Source organism: Lynx rufus, unplaced genomic scaffold (assembly GCF_022079265.1).
Source record: "Lynx rufus isolate CCGP_SWC_20201006 ecotype Redwood Valley unplaced genomic scaffold, mLynRuf1.p SCAF_20, whole genome shotgun sequence".
In the NCBI taxonomy this organism is placed as follows: Eukaryota; Metazoa; Chordata; class Mammalia; order Carnivora; family Felidae; genus Lynx; species Lynx rufus.
Window position 1 is genome coordinate 13,146,238 of NW_025814835.1, and position 19,499 is coordinate 13,165,736.

Below are 19,499 nucleotides of genomic sequence, written 5' to 3' on the forward strand. Positions count from 1 at the left end.
CAGAGAACGTATTCTAGCTTGATGAATCGTTAAGTAAGAACTATAATATGGATGGTTCATATTACAGTAACTGTGAACTGTGAATCCAAAACAGAAGTCAGGAATAACCAATCATTAAAAAAAAAGGAAGAGAAAATGGCCATCCACAGCTAGTGGTAGTGTAAATGGTAATGAACGGGGGGTTATAAATCCTTACGGCATTCTGGAGCCTAATTTGGAAGAAGTCTCAAAATGTGCCCAGCTTTTATCTTGACAGTACTTTTTAGGAACATTTCTTCTAAAATATGAAAGATGTGAGCAAATATTTAGTATGTTCACATAAGAGTACGGTATACAACATAAATCATTTCAGTTATCTAAATTGTCTAAAAGCAGATCCAATAGAAGAAAATAGAGCCTTAGAATAGGACCCATGAAATTGATGACATAATTATCTTGAGGAAAGTTTATACCAAGTAAGGGTAGGAACAGCTACCAAAGTAGATGATTAACTTGTGCTAAGACGTTTCTAAATTTGCATTTGCATACACAGAACAGGGAAGGATATATGTCACTCATCGTGATTTTACAGTGCTGATTTAACAGTGGTGATTATGGGTGACTCCAGTTTTCTTTGGGACTTTTCAACAGCTTCCAAATTGCTACCATAATACAAATTAATTTTTTGAGTCAAATGAATACTGCAGGGAGGCCCGTTTGTAAGCTAGATGGGCTGGAGACACACGTGAGCACAGGTGATGAACTAGAGGGACTCTGCTCCTGGCAGGTGCTTCCTGCGAAGGTCCCTGTGGGGCAGGGAGAGGCGGGGACGGTGCTTCAGAATGGAGAGGACCACACGGCACCGTCAGAGCTCTGCCTCCGAGCTCAGGCCTGAAGGGTTACGGCAAGAAGATCTGAAGGTGTTGCCTTCGTGAGGGACTGTGCGAGACGTGAGATACACAGGGCGGTCCGTGCGACGTTGGGGGAGAGACACTTCATCTCGGCTGCTTATCTGGGACTGGCTGGCTGCAGGGTTTCCTCTGTGGTGTTGGTCCCTGGCTGTGTGTGCAGCGGGGCTGGGCCCTGGCATCTCCACGTGGGCCCGGCAGCGGAGGTGGGCAGAGCTTCGAGGTCACTGAAGGACGGGAAAGCGTACGGAGGGCTGGTTTGGGAGCCCTTAACACCCACAAACAGCGAAAGCAGACTGAGAGGAGCGGGCCATCCTCCGATAAGCAGATGTGGGCAGAGTCACTGAGGAAGAGGAGCTCCCCAAACCCTCCAGAATAAGCATGGCCTTCTCAGCCCCAAATGTCACACACCTGACGCCTCAGTTTTCCCAGCGCCTGGGGAATATTCGGTAAGAACGTTCACACACTTCCCGGGTGCACGCACTTTATTTTGGCATTCAAAGCACCGTACCAGTTGGGTCACAAGGAATCTGCCTTAAAGCCAAGTGGGCAGAAGGGAAGACGTGTGCACACGGGAACCGCCCCTCCTTACGGAGAAGAGAAGCGGCCGCAGAACAAGATGCTGTTGGTGCCGTGGTGCATGATGAAGAAAAGGAAAGGGTGGTCTGCACAAAATCTTGGTTCAATTCTGCAGCACCGGGCATTCCTGACCACGGCCGTGGCCGCGGCCGCCTCTGTGCCCTCCTCATTGACCTCTACGAAGCACTTGTGCGCGACCTTGGACACAGGCACATTCTTCTTTGCTGACATTCCCGAAAAGTCTGCCTTGGCTTCCTCAAACGCATCGGTCATACCTAAACCTCGAAGAAAAGACTCCAAGTCGTAACTCTCCGCCAGCTTCAATCGGGGAAGGAAAACCTGAACTTTTTCCTCAGTCATCTTTTCTGGATTTGTCCAGGCTCTGAACTTCTCGTATGTAAGTGTTTCTTCCACCTGAAATAATGAGGAGTCAAATCTTCAAATGTAACCACAACAGCCTGGTGCCCATGTCCCCACTCAGTTCCCCTCCCCGATGCCATGAGTTCTGGCCCAAGACAATCGACGGACATTTTCCTCTTGTAAACACACCAAGATTTCCCCTCAAATTCTCATCTTTTTCCCCGTTCTATGGATATAAGAGGAAAACAGCTAAAACAAAAAAAGAAACACTTGAAATAGGGGAGGTGTGTGGGTTTTTTTTAACTATCCGTACTAAACTCACTTCAAATATTTTTTCGTTTAGAAAGCTCTCATGACCAATCGATTGTACTCGTGCGATGCACACTACTGTGAACGCGAGAGACGGTCGGACAAAAAAGAGACAGAGCTTGGGTCGGAACTCTGACGGGTCAAAGAGGGGGAAACCGGGGACGATCTGAACAGGAAGGGAGACGTGGCTTCTGGGGAAGGGGAGTGCAGCGACGGAGAATTCAACAAGACCGTTGCTTCTGGCATTCGTGTTTGTCTTCTTGCCTGCCCTGGGGTTCGTTTCCAAACCTCCAGCCTCATCGCTCATTCTGTTTGTCCACGATGAAAAAAGAAACAGAGAAGAGAGCGAGACTGGCTGGCTGCAGGGTTTCCTCTGTGGTGTTGGTCCCTGGCTGTGCGCGCAGCGGGGCTGGGCCCTGGCATCTCCACGTGGGCCCGGCAGCGGAGGTGGGCAGAGCTTGTCCCCCTTCTCTTCACCACCTGGAGCCCAGGTGAGTGCCCCTCTCCAGTGATGGCTGTCTGGACATCAGCTCTGTTTCCCAGACTCTCCTAATTTTCTTGTTACGCGGCCACGACAGATCTCATCCGTGACGGACGCCACGGGAATCAGCAAGTGTTAGAAAGGAAGCCTTTCCCCAACCCCGGAGAGCTAGGTAACACGCTCACGACTGGTCCCGCACCTCCTTACAAATTGACTTTCTCCCATCCTGAACTGTGTTCCTTTTCTCTCATGGGAAGACGTCCCTCTCCTCCCGGCCAAGGGAAATTCTTCGCCGGTCCTTGAGACGGTTGCTACTCAAAGTGCGGTCCTTGGCCAGCAGCATCGGGGACATCAGGAATCTTGTTAGAAATGCAAGATCTCAGGCCATACCCCCCCCCCCCCGAGTCAAAATCTGCATTTTAGCAAGATCCCCAGGAGATTCCTATGCACATTAATGTTTGAGAAACACTGCCCAGATCAATCCTCCTCCTTTTCTAGTCCTTTTGTTCAGTAATTATTGGGACCTCCGGGGCGCCTGGGTGGCTCAGTCAGTTGAGCATCCGACTCGTGGTTTCGGCTCAGGTCGTGATCCCAGGGCTGTGGTATCGAGCTCCGCTCTGGGCTCTGCGCTAAGCCCAGAGTCTGCTCGAGATTCTCTCTCTCTCCCTCTGCCCCTCTCCCCTGCTTGCACTCTCTCTCCCTCTAATAAAAAACATTAATTTAAAAAATTAAAAAAAAATTATTGAGACCTCAACCAGCCCCTCCCTTCAGAATAGAGAACAGGGCTCTTCTGGAACTCTCTCTTCTTAGCTTCATCAGAATGTGTCCTCACCAACCATTCCATTCCTAGGTAGATACTCAACAGAAATGCCAACACATGTCCACCCAAGACCTGAGATGATGTTCGGCCACTCCTCATAACCCTACACTGGAAATTCCTCAAATGCTATCTGGTCGACGGACATAAAGACATGAGCGCCCGCTGCCTGCATGGACCCTCAGGCCTACTGGCAAGGGCTTCCTTACCACGGCGAGATCGGTGTTGTCATCTGGCAGCAGAACGACCAGGCACATCTCCTTCCCCGCGTAGGGCAGCTCCAGGACCTGCATGGGCACCTCGTCCACATACCCCATTCTAAATTTAGCTTGCTTAAACATCATCTGCACGGTCTTTTTCTCCTAATGAAAATAGGAAATTTAAATCAGACTACTGAAAAAAAGGAGCACAGCGTACCAAAATAAGGGAAATCTAATTTGCAGAACCCCTAGGTACGTATAACAGGATTATGATTTCTGTGCATTATGCTGATAGATGGAAGATCTTCTTTATTACATATTAGTATTGAATACAACACGCTATTGTCCCAGCAGGTCAAATATTACCAGGCGAGAGAGGATAAAATTGGCAAATAGAGAGACAGAAACATAAAACCCTACGTTATTTTTGGAAGAAGCCGTGTTTTTCTCTTCTGGGAAGATGCATTAGAGGAGCACTCCCAGTGACCTTATAATTAAGAATTATTTATCCAAGTTGAGGGGAGGATTAACTAATATTCAGGTTTGGGGGTTGAAGGATGTGGTTAGAAAAGATGTAGAGGCCACAGAGAGTTATATTTTTATTCTGGAAAGTTGCTCACTTATATAATTGGCTTTATGGCTTTGGTTTTCTTGGAGAGGGACCTTGACAAGATTTTCAGTGTCCACCTCTTCTAAAGCTCGCATCAAATGTATTCCAGACTTTCAAATCTGTGTGCAACGTGCTATCACCAGGTTGATGCACGTCAAATTTTCAGCTAATTGCTCCTGACAGCCAGACATTATCGGGCTCAAAAGGGAATACGGCCAAAAAAATTTTTTAAGTTAGGCTTTCAGTCTGAAGATCTGATATCCAGCATGATGGCTGCAGTTAATAATACTGTAGGGAATGCTGGAAATTTGCTAAGAGTAGATTTCAGGTGCTCTCATCACAGAAATAATACGGTAACCATGTGAGGAAAGTGTATGTTACTTAGCTTGACTGTGGCACTTTTTTCACTATAACGCGTATATCAAAATCATCTCACACACTGTAAACATATACAATTTTTCTTTTTAAGAAGGTCCAAAAAATAATAAAGACAAAATCAGCCTGAACATCTGCTAACACTCTTTTTTTCTTGTGTTCGGAATTGTATGGCTCTGATTATAAGGCAACACACAGGCGTAGTTCTCACTGATATTGCAAGAAGGTGTCTATGTAAATAGAGACGGTGATGGTACAATACAAACATAACTCCAAGGGTCAGAAGAAATTTTCTTTCAATCCAAATTAATATGACCCAAGACAGAAGAATCAGTCTGACAAAGGAGGCAAACACAAAACTGTCAATATAAAAATGATTTCAGCTTTTCTCTTTCCCTGTCCAATAAAAGATACAAGGGGGCATGAAATTCATTCAGAAATATAGTATGAAATACATTGTTTTTTTCCATTCAATCACAATCTTTCCCAGCGTATTATTTTAAGTCGTAGTACACCTGAAAATATATTTCCCTACCTGGTTGGTTTTAAAGGGCATTCCCCTTGTGTGCTTTCTATCAAATTGCTCGTTCCACTTTCCTTTGAAATAGATGGCATTCACGAGAACCAGCTTCGTCAGTGGGTCAACTGTCCCAGGACCCAGTATCTCTGAAATCTTACCTGCAAAGAATACGAGAGAACTTGATTGCTATTTCGGGGAGAGGGGAGGGGAATAAACATTGTTTCCCACAATCCTCTTGACATACGAAGCCTGGCTTGGTTGACAGCCAGGCTGGAATCCTGTCTTCCTGGCCACCTGAGGAACAGGGCGATGCATTGCAGTGCTGTGCACATACACAGGGTATTGCTCGTCCTTAAACAACAATCTTGAAGCAGGCAGGTCGACTATCGTTTTACCCTCACATTATAGATAGAGAAATTCAGGCCAGAGCATTTGCCTGACATTTGTGCCAAAGACCCATACGTGGCAAGTGGCTGAGCTGAGAAAATAACCCAAGAGCCCTGAGTCTAACGGTAAGCTTCCCAGCCATGGCGCCATAATTTTTCAACCATGCCACTACTAGCATGTAAAGCCAGATAATTCTTTGTGGTGGGGAGTGTCCTGTGCATTGTGGGATGTTAAGCCAAATAGCATTAACCCAACTGTAACAACCCAAGTATCTTCAGCCCTTGGCAGATGGTACCCAGGGGCTGATTCTGAGAATCACTGCTCTACGCCAACCTTCAAATCTCATTTAGGTGGGGAGAAGCTTCCAAAGGATGAAGGAATACAGACCTGAAAATGGGTGAAAGCAGTCTTCCTGAAGGCATGCATGGGGTAAAGGAATTAAGGGGTGCAATACAGGGGCCCAAACTGAGTTATCCAATGAGACCGGGGACAAAGTGAACCCCAATGCTCCCTCTGGCTCTGGTATTTGGGGGAAACATATTGATGGTCAATGTGACGAAGAGGAAGTGAGTGGTGTAGGGAGAGTAGCGTACGGAGAACCTTCCAACTTCCCCTCGTGACCCATTACTGCTGGATCAACTGGAGAGCAAGAGACCACTGCACATACAACGTAGGAAAATGTGAAACGCTCTGCCCTTCCGACGGTCATTATTTCATTGGCTTTCAGTGTAATCACGGCTGCTGCCTCACATGCACTGGGCACACACCAGAAAGGCTGAGCTCTGTACTCAGAGCTCTGTGGGCTCCGTGGGGACTGCACCTCCAGAGTCTGCCGTAAAGTGAGAAAAGGTCGCGCTCTGAAAGCAAACTCAGCCATCAGCCACATCAGCCAGGGAGGGGAGGAATGCAGAAAAGCGAGCTATGCTCACTACCACAGGGAGATCACGTGAAACGTTGCCCTATCTCAGCTGCCACCTACACTGAATGTCACTCTACCCTCAGGGCAAGGCAAGGGTCTCCCCCTCCCCAGAAGGAAGATTAACGGGGCCCCAAGGAGGAAGCAATTTTCGGAAATTTTCCAGCACAGTCCAGCGGGGAAAAGGTCTGAGATCCTTACACTAGGTTCACGTATTTTTTAGCAATCACCACTTCGTGATCTCATAAACCCAAGAAAACTATCAGAATTGCGTTGCTGGCCTGAAAATCTGGCAAACACACACAAGAAGGTCACTGGTTGCGGGGCCCCCAGGGGGAGGGAGAGGCGGGGCAACACCATGGAGGCCACAACCCCGCCAATCTCGCTCTCTTTCCTGCAAAATGCCAGGTGCACTGCGGTGAAAATCTCTCACCTTCGGTCTTTTCTGTCACCCAGTCGTTTATGTGTCTCCTGCATTCTTCGGTGTCCTCTGCGAAGGACAACTCCTCCAGTTGTGCCTGGTAGAACTTCTCGCAGGACTCCCTAAAGGCCTGCAAACACAGGACACCGCGTTCACCCTGTTCAGCAAAGTGCCCACGAGTGTGAATGCATTTTTTCCTCTTAGCATATTTCCAGCATAAATTCCTGCACGGGCCGTCCTGCATCTTAAGACTCGTTCACGCAGTTGACAAAAATGTGTGGACCACCGGCTCCACGCCTCACCCTGTGCCAGCTGGCGGACATCAGGGGAAAGACAAGACATCAGACCTGAGGCGGCTCACAGTCGGCTGGGAGAAACCACACCACACACAGACGGTTACAAACGCTTCGAGAACACGGATGGCGGCAGTCATGCACAGAACCGCCATGAGAGTCCCAGTCGGACACTCCAGCTCCACACTGACTTCCTGTTTGATCACCTGTCTGTCTGCCAGGCACTCTAACTTTCTTTTGCTCGTTTTCGTATCACCAGCACCAACCACAATGTCTGAAATTTGTGAATGACTGGGAGGCTCCATGGTGGAACCAGGTCATCCTGAAATCTTTGGGTCCTCCCGGACTGGAATGGTCTAGATGTCAGGTCTAGATCACCGTGGGGCTGTGGCGGTAGGGAGGTGGGGATTAGGGACAACAGCGCCAAGGGCTGAGCCTTGAAATGTAAGGTAAGGTCAGCTCAGGAAGAGCCTGTACCCAGTACATGAAAACCCAAAGATAACTCACCTCACAGAAACTTGGTTTCAGATATAATGTGCCTGCAATTGGCTCCCATCCTCCGCCCATCTCCTGTTCTCAAATATTTTAGCTTCTACAGAAGAAAGAAAACGTAGAGAGAAAGAGAAGCCAAGCAACTGAGGAAAGGGGAAGGCGGCTCCCTGGGTCCCCAGTATTCCCCAACGACAATACGCAAAGATCAGGCCAACATTCAACAATGAACACCAACTAGGGGATTCCTGGGATCATCGGTGCTTGTCCTAGAAGACCCAGAATTCTCTCCAATGATACTCAAGTCCAGAGCAGGCAACTTCCATGGGGCAGCACCCAACAGCAGCCAGGGCAGGGAGGTATCTGAGTCTCACAGAAGAATCCGTAGAACTGCCAGCCAGTAAGATGGCCAGGTTTGCCTAGATCACTTTATTAATCTGAGGTAGCATCAATCTGCATGGTGTGCGGCATAATTTTTTGGACCTCACTTACCGCATTATGGCAGGCTTTTCCTGGACTAAGGAACTTGGGAATTATATGCTTCAGAAAATAGGCACCACACGGATTTAAAAACCTGTTTTATGAGCCAATTTTCATTTTAGAAAGACTACTCTGTCAGGAATGTGGAAGAACCCGGCAGGACTTGGAGAGTTCCACAGGGAAGAATTAAAATAATGGTGCAGAAGATACAGTGAGAGTCTGCACCCAGGCAGTGGTGGTGGCGATTCAGAAGAGGGGACAAATGTAAGAGGCCTTGAGAGACCAGGGGACAGCCTAACAACCAGAGGTGAGACTGGGGATAGCTGTATAGGCACACAAGACAGTGTGGTCACTGAAGAGAGGAGTCAATGGGGAGAAGCAGGTCTGGATGCAGGAGGATGGACATACTGAGTTTGACATCCGGAAGGAATCCATCAAAAATAACTTTAAAAAGGACATAGTTCAGAGGCAAACATAAAATTCAAAATTACAATTACAGAAGTACAATTCTGAGCACATTTACAAGGCAAGAGAATTATACTTTATCTCTGTTCTTTCGTAGTTTCTATTTTATTTTCAATTTCTTTAACATCGATGTGCAAGTACAACTTACTGGAAAGAAGTCACACGTCTTCTCTCCAAACAGTCTGTTGGCGGTTCTGAGCACGTACTGAGTGCCAGATTTGTTCACCTCCGTGAGAAGTGCCTGGAAACCTTGGTGAATATCTCCACTTCCGTTCAAACAAAGAGCCTGGTAAGAGAAAACAAGGGCACAAACTTGTAACACTGCCGCCATCTTGGTCCCCCAAAGAGCAATCTCCACACAAACGCCTGCACTGAAAATCACAAAGGATCCTACCTTGAAAGGAGTTTGATTTAATCCTCACACAGTCCTTTTTCACCTGGGCACTACTGACTTTTGGGGCCAGATACTTGGTTGCTGTTCCGTGTAAGGTATTTTGCAGCATTTCTGGCCTCTACCCACTAGATGTCAGTAGCACCTCTCATTTAGGACAACCAAGCTGCCCAGACAGTAGTGAACATCCCCTGGAAGGCAAAATCGCCCCTAGGTGTGAACCACTGCCCTGGTAGATTTCTCCATTTAGAAACGTGGGTGTGATGGGGGCCTGGGGAGCTCAGCCGGTTAACCCTCCGACTTTGGCTCCGGTCATGATCTCAAGGTTCGTGAATTCGAGCCCCACGTTGGACTCTATGCTGACAGCCCAGAGCCTGGAGCCTGCTTCAGATTCTGTGTCTCCCTCTCTCTCTGTACCTCCCCTGCTCACGATCTGTCTCTCTCTCTCAAAAATAAACAAACATTAAAGAAGAATTTTTTTAATAAAAAAAATAAATAAGAAAGGCAGGTATGATAACTCAGGAGGGAATCAGAACAGAACAAATAGATAGCTGGAATGAATCCAGCACGACCCAGGGAATACAAGAATGAGCAGAAATCAACAGAAAATACTTCATCGGCAACTTCACAGAAGTTCTCCAGACCAGACTGTGACTTCCAAGTCAAGTCGTTCCTCTGTCTCCCAAGGGCCCGGGTCCAAAGCCCCCCTCCTCCAGTGAGCACTTCCAGAGGGCGCCCGCGCACCCCTGCTATTAATGGGAAAGCGGTGTGCATTGGCAATGTTCTGGGACACTCACAAGGTTGTCGAAGAAACTTAAGGTACAAAGAGGTTAAAGACTATTCCCCTCAAGTGTTTGCCACTACTTGGTTTGCAGCTCAGATCCCACAGAACCCAGTTCAGACCAATCAGATTCTATATTCCCTCTAAATAATTCCAGAGGTAGACGTCCATGTTTGTGTTACTTTCATCTTGCACTTGTGCACGCACAATCATACACTCTTAGAACCCATGTAACAGAAAGTTGATTCACACGGCTACAATTCAATCTAATACAAAACATTAGAAAACATTTAAAATATAACAAAGTTGAAATCCTCGGACTTCTTGTGGGACAGAATTATAGCTTATCCTACTTATCAAAGTTTGCTGTAACATACTGATGCCCCTATCCAGTGCAAATGACATAACGACTTGATTTCTCCTGTAAACGCTAAGGGTAGACGGTGGGTCTTAAATAATTCCCATTTCTGCCCATGTCTGCTCTCTTTCCCTCACCACGGTGCCCCTCGCCACCGACCAGCCACACTGGCGGCCATCCGCTGCGGTGAGGTATGAAGAAAGCATCAGGAAGCAAAGAAGCGGCCCACCGCTCCTCCTCTGCGACAGGCAGGCATACCTGGGACATCTGGGTGGCAGTGTTTCCTTTGGCCCCCATGAAGACCATGGCCAGGGCAGACGAGATGCTCAGAGGGGAGCAGAACACGTTTCGCGAGCTGTCCTCTTGACCCAGCATTTTTAATAAGTTGATGGCAAAACTGCCATTGGCTTCACAGAGATCATCCATCAGGAAAGGTCTGCACCAAAAAAAGCACAACACGGAGGCACATCAGCCCAGCCCACTGTTAGGTCATCTAGTCACGAGCGCCCGTCAGAGACCACTGGGTGTGGTCAGCAGAATGTCAGAGCCCCCACAGCCATCCACATGGAATCTCCCAGCCCTTCGTCATCTTCCATGGCATTAGGGACCTTGCAGATGTGATGGACTGAACCGAGGATCGTGAGATGGGGAGATTTCCTGCATTATCCAGGGGGGCTCCGTGTAACTACAGGGCCCTTACAAGAGGAAGGCAGGAGGTGAGAGGCAGAGAAGGAGATGACACAAGAGAAGCAAAGGCCAGAAAGGACGCGAGGCCACGGAGCATGGAATGCAGGCAGCCTGTAGGAGCTGCAAGAGGCCAGGAAACAATTCTGCCCTAGAGCCTCCAGGAAAACATGAAGCTCTGCGGACCTATATTGATGTCATTTCTTATGTCTGTCTGTCTGTCTGTTTAGAGCGTGAAAGCACAAGCCAGGAGGGGCACAGAGAGGGAGAGAGACTCCCAAGCAGGCTCCACGCTGTCAGCAAAGAGCCCAACGCGGGCCCCATCTCACCAACCCGTGAGATCATGACCTGAGCCGAACTCAGGACTCAGACACTTAACCGACTGAGTCACCCAGGCGCCCTTCTGTAAGCCTATTATGGACTTGTGACCTCTAGAGCTGTAAAATAATAAATTTTACTGTGTTCAGGCAGTAAATTTAGGGTAAGGCGTTACAGTATTAATAAGAAACTAATACCCTGGTTTATTCACAAAGCAGCCAATCGCAGGGCTGAGGGATGAATGCCACCCTCAGCAACAGGACCACTGCAGGGGCTCAGAGTCCCTTCGGGACCTGACGACTCCCTCCCTTCGTGTCACAAAGGCCAACGCGTCTCAGCGCCAGGTTCTCAGGTTTTACGGGAATCTCTTAATCCCCACAACGATACCTGAGGTCACCACAGTTGACCCACCCTACAGACAGGGAGCCTGGGCGAGGACCATGAGCCTTTTCCAGATCCCACAGACGGTCATCAAGGAATCTGGGTCGGAACCTGCGATCTCAACCCAGAGCCTGAATTCATCATTACGCAAACCCCTCACTGCTTGCAAGTTCTCCCTCAGTTTGGTCTCTCTAGTATAATCTATAAACAGTGTTCTGTTATAAATAAGTCTTGGTAGGAGCCTGGGGGGCTCCGTCAGTGAAGCCTTTGACTCTGGATTTCGGCTCAGGTCACGATCTCACAGTTTGTGAGTTCAAGCCCCGTGCAGGGCTTTGCGCTGACAGCATGGAGTCCTACTGGGATTCTCTCCTTCTCTCGCTGCCTCTCCCTCTCTCTCTCTCTCCATCAGAATACATTTTAAAAAATAAAGATAAATAAATCTTTGTAAATAAATACATTTCTGTCACCATGTTGTGTGAAATCAACTGGATGGATTTCTTTTTATTTTTTTTTTAACGTTTATTTTTGAGAGACAGAGAGAGACAGAGTGTGAGCAGGGGAGGGGCAGAGAGAAAGACACAGAATCTGAAGAGGCTCCAGCCTCTGAGCCGTCAGCACAGAGCCCGATGCGGGGCTTGAACTCAAGGACCGTGAGATCATGACCTCACGTGTCGGACACAACCGACTGAGCCACCCAGGTGCTCCCCTTTTTTTTTTAATTTTTAAAAAAAAGTTTTTTACATTTATTTATTTTTTAGAGACAGAGAGACAGAGCATGAGCAGGGAGGGGCAGAGAGAGAGGGAGACACAGAATCAGAAGCAGGCTCCAGGCTCTGAGCTGTCAGTACAGAGCCCGATGCGGGGCTCGAACCCACAAACTGTGAGATCATGACCTGAGCCGAAGTTGGATGCTTAACCGACTGAGCCACCCAGGCGCCCCCCCTTTTTTTAAATTTTTTTTTTAATGTTTAGTTATTTTTGAGAGACAGAGAGAGACAGAGTGTGGTGGGGGAGGGGCAGAGAGAGAGAGAGAAAAAGACACAGATCAACTGGATGGATTTCACAACATTATAAGGGTGGGTTTAGGATGATCTGACCTAAAATAGGAGCTACTGGGAAGACAGAAAATTCACTTTGAATCAGGAAGACTCCAAAAGACACACTATTTTCCATGGACCATATCTGGTTTGAAATTGGGGGGCGTGGCAAGCACCCAGCAACAGAGCCCATAAGCAGGGAAACAAAATATGAATCTAAATCTCAAGTCATTAGGTGAACACTCTGAGTCAGAGGCACCAAATCGGAGTCCAGCCTGACCAAGCCAGCCTTGACCTTCATCCCAGCTTACTCCTTCCCGCCTTCCTGACCTCTCTCCCTTTCCTTAGAGCATTTACTTTAAACAATGTGTCACTGTAAATTGTTTCCCTGCTCTGTTGAGATAAAAATACAGTAAAACCTTGGATTGCGAGGAACTTGTTCTGCGAGTGTTCTGCAAGATGAGCAAACGTTTCCAGTACATTTCAACTCGATAAATGAGTGATGTCTTGCAATTCGAGTAGTACGTGATGCTGAATGTCACATGATCACACTGAGCCAATGGTTCCCTTCTCTCTCTCTCTCTCTCTCTCTCTGCGGGATCGTGGGTGATCGTCTCCCATGCTCAGGCAACGGCATTTGGCAGAAATCAGTGAGTTTTCAGAACGTTGGGAGGTGCCCACAACGGGCACTAGTATATTTTTTGTCACTTCAAAGCACCTATGGACAGTCCTTTGCTTTTCCATACAAGCTTTAGGAATGCTTTGCTTCATTCTAGGTCAGGCCGCCTGCAGATACAGACCCTTTCCTCTGCTGCCTTATTGCCAGTTACGTTAAATACAGTAAGTGGCAAGAGTTTATTGAAAGTCGTCCTACACAATAACCCTCCTTTCTCTTGCTTTCCTCACACCAGCCATGTAGGTTTTCAAAGGTAAGTGCAGGTTAATTTGTTCATTTTTCTTTCTATCTTCTATTCTCTTTATGGTTTTATATTATATTACAGCATTATAATAATTTTTATATGAATATGTTTGGGTTGTGCAATGAATCATCTGAGTTTCTGTTATTTCTCCTGAGGAAATTCACTTTGATATACAAATGCTTTGGATTACATGCATGTTTCCAGAATGAATTATGCTCGCAAACCAAGGTTTTATTGTATTTTTTAAAAGCCTCTTTCCTGTTTTAAACCCAAGACAGTCAGTCTTTCTCAATCCCTAGAAGGCATTCCTTTAAAAATGGAATTATCAAGGGGCTCCTGGGTGGCTCAGTCGGTTAAGTGTCCGACTTCAGCTCAGATCATAATCTCACAGTTCATGAGTTCGAGCCCCATGTCAGGCACTGTGCTGACTGCTCAGAACCCGGAGCCTGCTTTGGATTCTGTGTCTCCCTCTTTGTCTGCCCTTCCCCTGTTCATTCTCTCTTTCTTTCTCTCTCTCTCAAAAATAAATAAATATTTAAAAAATGGAATTAGCAGGGTGCCTGGGTAGCTCAGTTGGTTAGGCATCCAACTCTTGATTTCAGCTCAGGTCATGATCTCGCAATTTTGTGAGTTCCAACCCTGCATGAGGCTCTGTGCTGACAAGGCAGAGCCTGCTTGGGATTCTCTCTCTCTCTTTCTCTCTCTCTCAAAATAATTAAATAAATTTAAAAAAAAAGAAAGACATTTTTAAAACATCAACCAAGAGAATACAATAATAACACAGCTTGCACGGCAGTATGCTATACTTAACAGGTCATTAGAGGACAGAAGTGAAAGTTTCCTTCCTCTGGAAGCCTTTCCAGAACCTTCAGCTGCACAGCTTGAACCCCAGGGCTGCAGACTTGGGGAAACCGACGTGTCTGCAGCAGGCGAGTCCCACAACAGATCAGGGCCCAGCCTCCCTGCAGGCCACTCCCGGCCCCACATTCCCTCACCTCAAATTTGAGGACTTTTCAGAAAATAAACAGCTAGAAGCCAAAGGGATAGGCGACCTTCACAGCACTGGGCCGCCAAAGAAGGTGGCGCCGAAGAGACCCAAAGGAGGAGAGCCTTTGGTAAACAGGAATGTGGATGTGATCCTACCTGAGCATAAGTGTAGGCTGGTGAGTGTGAGTGCGGGTGTGTGTGGGTGTGTGTGTGTGTGTGTGTGCGCGCGCGCGCGTGTGGTCCGGCCTGAACAGGCAAAGGAGTGAACTGGGATATCACAGCAATCCCAACTTGATGTTTTAACTGCACTTAATGGCAAATGCCTGCTTCTGGTTTCTTCCACCTTTCCTCTTCCTTCACTTGCACGCCATCAGGTGCTGGTCACTAGCAGAGTATTCACCATCAGTGTCTGCCCCACGGCAATGACTCACTGGGTGCACACTCACCGCAAAAGCACCTCCGGGGCGGGTCCCAGGTCACAGTGGTGAAGAGGCAGGAGCTGGAACAGGAGAACCGAATGATTCTTTCCCCTGCTGGCTCTTGGTGCCCCAACCTCAGGTGTCTATTAAGCCTTTGAGAGGGCTGGACTTCAACCAAAGTGGAACCTGCCCAATAAACATGAAAAGGACTGAATTTCAATACAACATGCAACGACACCTCTGGGTACCAGTGCCACCACGGAGTTCAGTGTTGTGTCATAAAAACACAACAATGTGGAAAGATTTCCAGGCTGTAACATAAGTCGGCATTAAGCTAGTTTTTCTTTGATGAACAGGGTCAGGGCAATTAAAGACTGTCCTCAAGGCTCACAGAAAGAGTAGCAGATTGGGCAGCAAGTACGAGGCGTCGCTCTCCCCCCCTCCCCGGGGGGACCCTGAATGCCTGTGATCCCCTCGCTCCCTCCACCTCCCCACAGACACGTCCAAAAGTGGATTGAGGCAAACAGCATTTATGCAGAACTTTCCTTATGTGGTTTAGAGGGGAGAACGAGCAGTAGATGCCATAATTCCTGACTGGGAGCTCTCACCCTAGGGACACACACACACACACACGCACACAGAAACGTGTGGTCTCAAGCCAGCTGTGTGCTCTGAAACCGGATATTTTACAAAGTGCTAAGGAAGCCCACGGAGAAGTGGAATGAATTCTCTCTAGAAGCTCAGGAGAAGGTGCGGCGTAGCTGGCTCTAAGGGGCTGGGCAGGGGTCTCTGTGAGGCCGTGACAGGGGAGGTGACCGCTGAGGCCGCAGCCGGGGGTGGGGCTGGCTGGGGGAAAGACGGCAGCAGGTGCATGGTTCGTGCACGTGGGGCCCAGGGAGGGGGTCTTGGGTGACAGGCAGGGTGTGCTGAGGCAAGAAGTTTGCACTGGAAAAGCCAGCTATGGTATTTAAACGAATGTCGTACAGGCGTGCCCTGGGTTTTAGGAAACTGCAGTGGCCCGCCGCTGAGCCTGGGGAAGCCGCCCACCCACCCCGGCCACAGACCAGCCGCTGCCAACCATGAGGAAACGCGAGCAGCAGAGAGCGGAAGGTGGCATTGCCAGGCTGGGTGACTGATCATACGAGGGACAGGGAGCAGGAAGGGTCAGGGCCTACGCCCAGGCTGGTTAGAAACAAGAGCACAGGCCCCACGTGGAGTTGCTTATGCTCAGCCCCAGATCCGGAGACTTAACCTAATTACATTCTGGCTCTCCCAGAATCGGAATCTTAAACTACTCAGTCGGGAGCTGCCTGACCAGCTCCGGCGAGGTCATCGACCTGACAGACCCCTGCCATCCCCTAGGGGAAAGGGGCTTTTGCGATATGTCTTCCCCGTGTAACTTCCTCGTTCCCAATCCCTTCTGCTTATAAATCTTTGCTTTTGCACAGCTCCTCAGAGCTCCTTTCCACCTGCTAGATTGGATGCTGCCCCATCCAAATTAATCTTGCTCAAATACACTTTTTTTTTTTTTTAGAAAATGCTTATTTACTTATTTTGAGAGAGAGAGAGACAGAGAGAGAGAGAGAGAGTGGGTGCAAGCACATACTGGAGCAGGGGAGGGGCGGGGAGAGAGGGAGAGAGAATCCCAAGCATGTTCCACAATGTCAGCGTAGAGCCGGACATGGGGCTTGAACACAGGACACGAGATCACGACTTGAACCGAAATCAAGAGTGGGACCTTCAACCGTCTGAGCCACCCTGGCACCCCTAAACGTAACTTTTTAATACGTCTCAGTTTATCTTTTAACAAACTTGCAGCTCATTTATGCTTAGGGTGAACCACGAACCATCGGAAATTTGTATGAGGAGCCAGATGGAATGAAAAAGGTGATCCATCCCGAGTCGGATGTGTGGAACGCACCACGCTGAAGACGGCCACACGTCCCAGAGCGAGAGATCGGAGCCATCAGCGCTCAGACTGCCCAAGATTCTAGGCGAATGGGAAGAAATTACTTAGAACATACAGAGAAGGCATAGGAGAAGAAACTCACCCAGTTTTTAAGAATTGCCAGCGTTTGCAGGTAGAAAAAAGAGTCAGACAGGAGGACGACAACAGTCAGGGATGCCCTGGGAGACCTGGGAGGGTGTGACTGGGGGGGGGCCAGGGAAACAGGACAGAAAGGCAGCACGGGGGGGGGGGGGAAGGCAGTGGGGAGTCCGTTAAATTAAGTACTGTGGCTGCGGATGAGGTGGAAACAGGCAACGAAGCATTTTCTCAAGTTGAGGAGGAGCAGCCAAAGAACAGGTGAAAGATGTGAAAGGGGGCGCCTGGGTGGCTCAGTTGGCTGAGCGTCAGACTTCGGCTCAGGTCATCATCTCACAGGTCCCTGGGTTCCAGGCCCGCCGTTGGGCTCTGTGCTGACAGCTGGGGCCCTGGGGCCTACTCGAACTGTGTCTCCCCCGTCTCTCTCTCTCTCAAAAATAAATAAGTATTTAAAAATTTTTTAATAAAAAAAGAAAGATGCGGAAGAAAGAAAGACAAAGAATATGGAAGAAAAACAGATAACGAGAAAGACGAAGACTACGGCAGAAAACCAGAAAACAAGAAGGAAGGAGGGAAGCCCGGCAGGAGCGAGGAGGCAGAGAGGAGGCGGGAGGGACCGCGGAGCCCGCAGGCATTCCCCCGGGAGGTGGCGCTGACGCAGCACCTCCCCGGAGCTGGCCCCAGGCTCCATGAAACTCCAGGCCCAGCTGCCCCGGGCGCCCGGGTGTCCCTGCTGCACCCCTGCGGCGGTTCCCACGCACCCTCGCAGGGGCTCCCGCCCCGCCTTCTCCCGCAACAGCCCCCCAGGCTTGGGGCACCGGCCTCCCGCTCCTGCTGGCAAATCGCGGCGCGGTGGCGTCAGCCGGCCCGGAGTCACTCCCACCCCGGGGACCCCCTCCTACCCCGGGCGCGTCTGCGCGCCGCGCTCCCGCGCTGGTGCCACCGCCCGCCTCGCCGACGCTCACCTTAGCGCCCCACGCGGCGACCCCGCGGCCGCCCGGTGCGATCGGGCCGCGCCGGCAGCCCCCCCTCCCCCGTCCTCTCCTCCCCCTTCTCCTGCCCGCCCGCCTCCCTCCCTCCCCGCCCGGGTCCCGCGCCGCCGCGCTCCAGTCGGGGGACCCCCGCCGTGGGGGGGGGGGGGGACCGGGGCCCCGCGCGCCTCCCAGCCCCGGTACCTGGGCCGCTCCTGCTCCTGCTGCGGCTGCTCCTCTGGCCGGCTGCGCGCTTCCCGGCCGCTGAGATCTCGGGCGAGGCTTCCGGCGGGTGACTCAGAGCCGACCCGGATTGCAGGGCTCCGCGTGTTGTCCGCGGGAGGAGCCCCAGCCTCCCCCGCGGTCCTCGTGCCCGGGCCGGAGCGCACTTGGCCTCGCGGGGGAGGCTGGCGCCGGGGCTGGTGAAGGCGTTTGCAGAACGCGTCCTCGATTGAGACTCGGTTCGTTCGCCTGGGTTGGTTGGCGCAGTATTCGTGGTGGGTGGGTGGGTGGGTGGGTGTGTGTGTGTGTGTGTGTGTGTGTGTTCGCGCGCGCGCTCAAGAGCAGTTTCAAATTTGGGACGTCGCCTTGGAAATTGACTAAAAGCAAGACCAGAGGTTAAAGGTTCTTAAAGCCAGTGGTTTCCAAACCTTTTCGGTAGGACATCCATCAAGAGAGTTTTTGAGCGTGCGTCTCTGGTATCCATATGAAGTCATATGTGCTAATGTGCTAAATAGTAACATATTATAAACGCTATACAACATAAAAATTTCCAAAACTAAAAAAAAAAAAAAAAAAAAAAATTTAGAATCTGAAGCAGGCTCCAGGCTCTGAGCTGTCAGCACAGAGTCCCAGGAATTGAGATCATGACCTGAGCTGAAATCCAGTGCTTAACCTACTAAGCCACCCAGGCACCCCAAGTTCAGTTTATTTCTAAATTGGGGTTGATAGCTGTCATAAGGAAATGCTTCTCAGGAAATGGGTTGATTAAAATAGATAAAGGCATCATTGTTTGTATTGACTAAACCTTGACACTTGGTTTTCATTCACATACTAACTGTGCAGATTCCTGGTTGAAGTCTAAATGTTAAAAATCTGTTTATCCTCTTGAAAATCATTTGCTTTTGCAAACCAAAATTTTGCAACATTATACTTTCAATATGTGAACAGGTAGAAGCCCATCAAATCTTTTCTTTTGGGAAGATTTTTACGAAGTTTACAAATTATATTTGCAAGTTTTTTTTTAAGTGCCCATATTTGACAGTTTTAACATTATTTTAGTAATAAAATCAGATATCAATGGAAAAACATCCCAATAGATGTTCTCAAAATGATCACTCAAAAGCAGTTGATTTCACGTTCATAGATAAAACATGCCTTTACCTAAAGGCAGCTGTCAATCAGCAGTGTTTTTTTTTTAAAAAATACTTCCTAGATGTTTTACTAGTAACAGCCACTTATCACAGAAAAAGTCAGCACATTTGGAACACTAGACTTTTTTTAAAAAAATGCAAATAATTAATTAACCTCACACCAATGCCCTGTGTTGTGGAGAGCCCTTAAGTTTAAATGAGAAGAGGTGAATCGAAAGGCCCAATTGGTCAGAAAGTCTGTAAATG

General features: G+C 48.9%; 1 protein-coding gene across 1 annotated transcript; it reads right to left on the bottom strand.

Moving 5' to 3' along the window:
* Positions 1-343: 343 nt before the first annotated feature.
* Positions 344-18,181, bottom strand: LOC124517072 (serpin B8). The gene is made up of 8 exons (XM_047086303.1): positions 18,085-18,181; positions 14,893-15,051; positions 10,378-10,555; positions 8,738-8,875; positions 6,875-6,992; positions 5,154-5,296; positions 3,643-3,795; positions 344-1,880 (listed from the first exon to the last, which is right to left on the bottom strand). Exons 3-8 carry the CDS (start codon positions 10,543-10,545, stop codon positions 1,476-1,478), a joined length of 1,125 nt encoding a protein of 374 aa, XP_046942259.1. The 5' UTR covers positions 10,546-10,555; positions 14,893-15,051; positions 18,085-18,181; the 3' UTR covers positions 344-1,475.
* Positions 18,182-19,499: the final 1,318 nt, after the last annotated feature.

Coding starts and splice junctions, on each gene's coding strand:
- LOC124517072 (XM_047086303.1), bottom strand. CDS start 10,545: ATGGATGATCTCTGTGAAGCCAATGGCAGTTTTGCCATCAACTTATTA. Junction 5,297..6,874: donor GGTGACAGAAAAGACCGAAG/GTGAGAGATTTT, acceptor TATTCTTTGCAG/GTAAGATTTCAGAGATACTG. Junction 1,881..3,642: donor ACAACACCGATCTCGCCGTG/GTAAGGAAGCCC, acceptor TCATTATTTCAG/GTGGAAGAAACACTTACATA.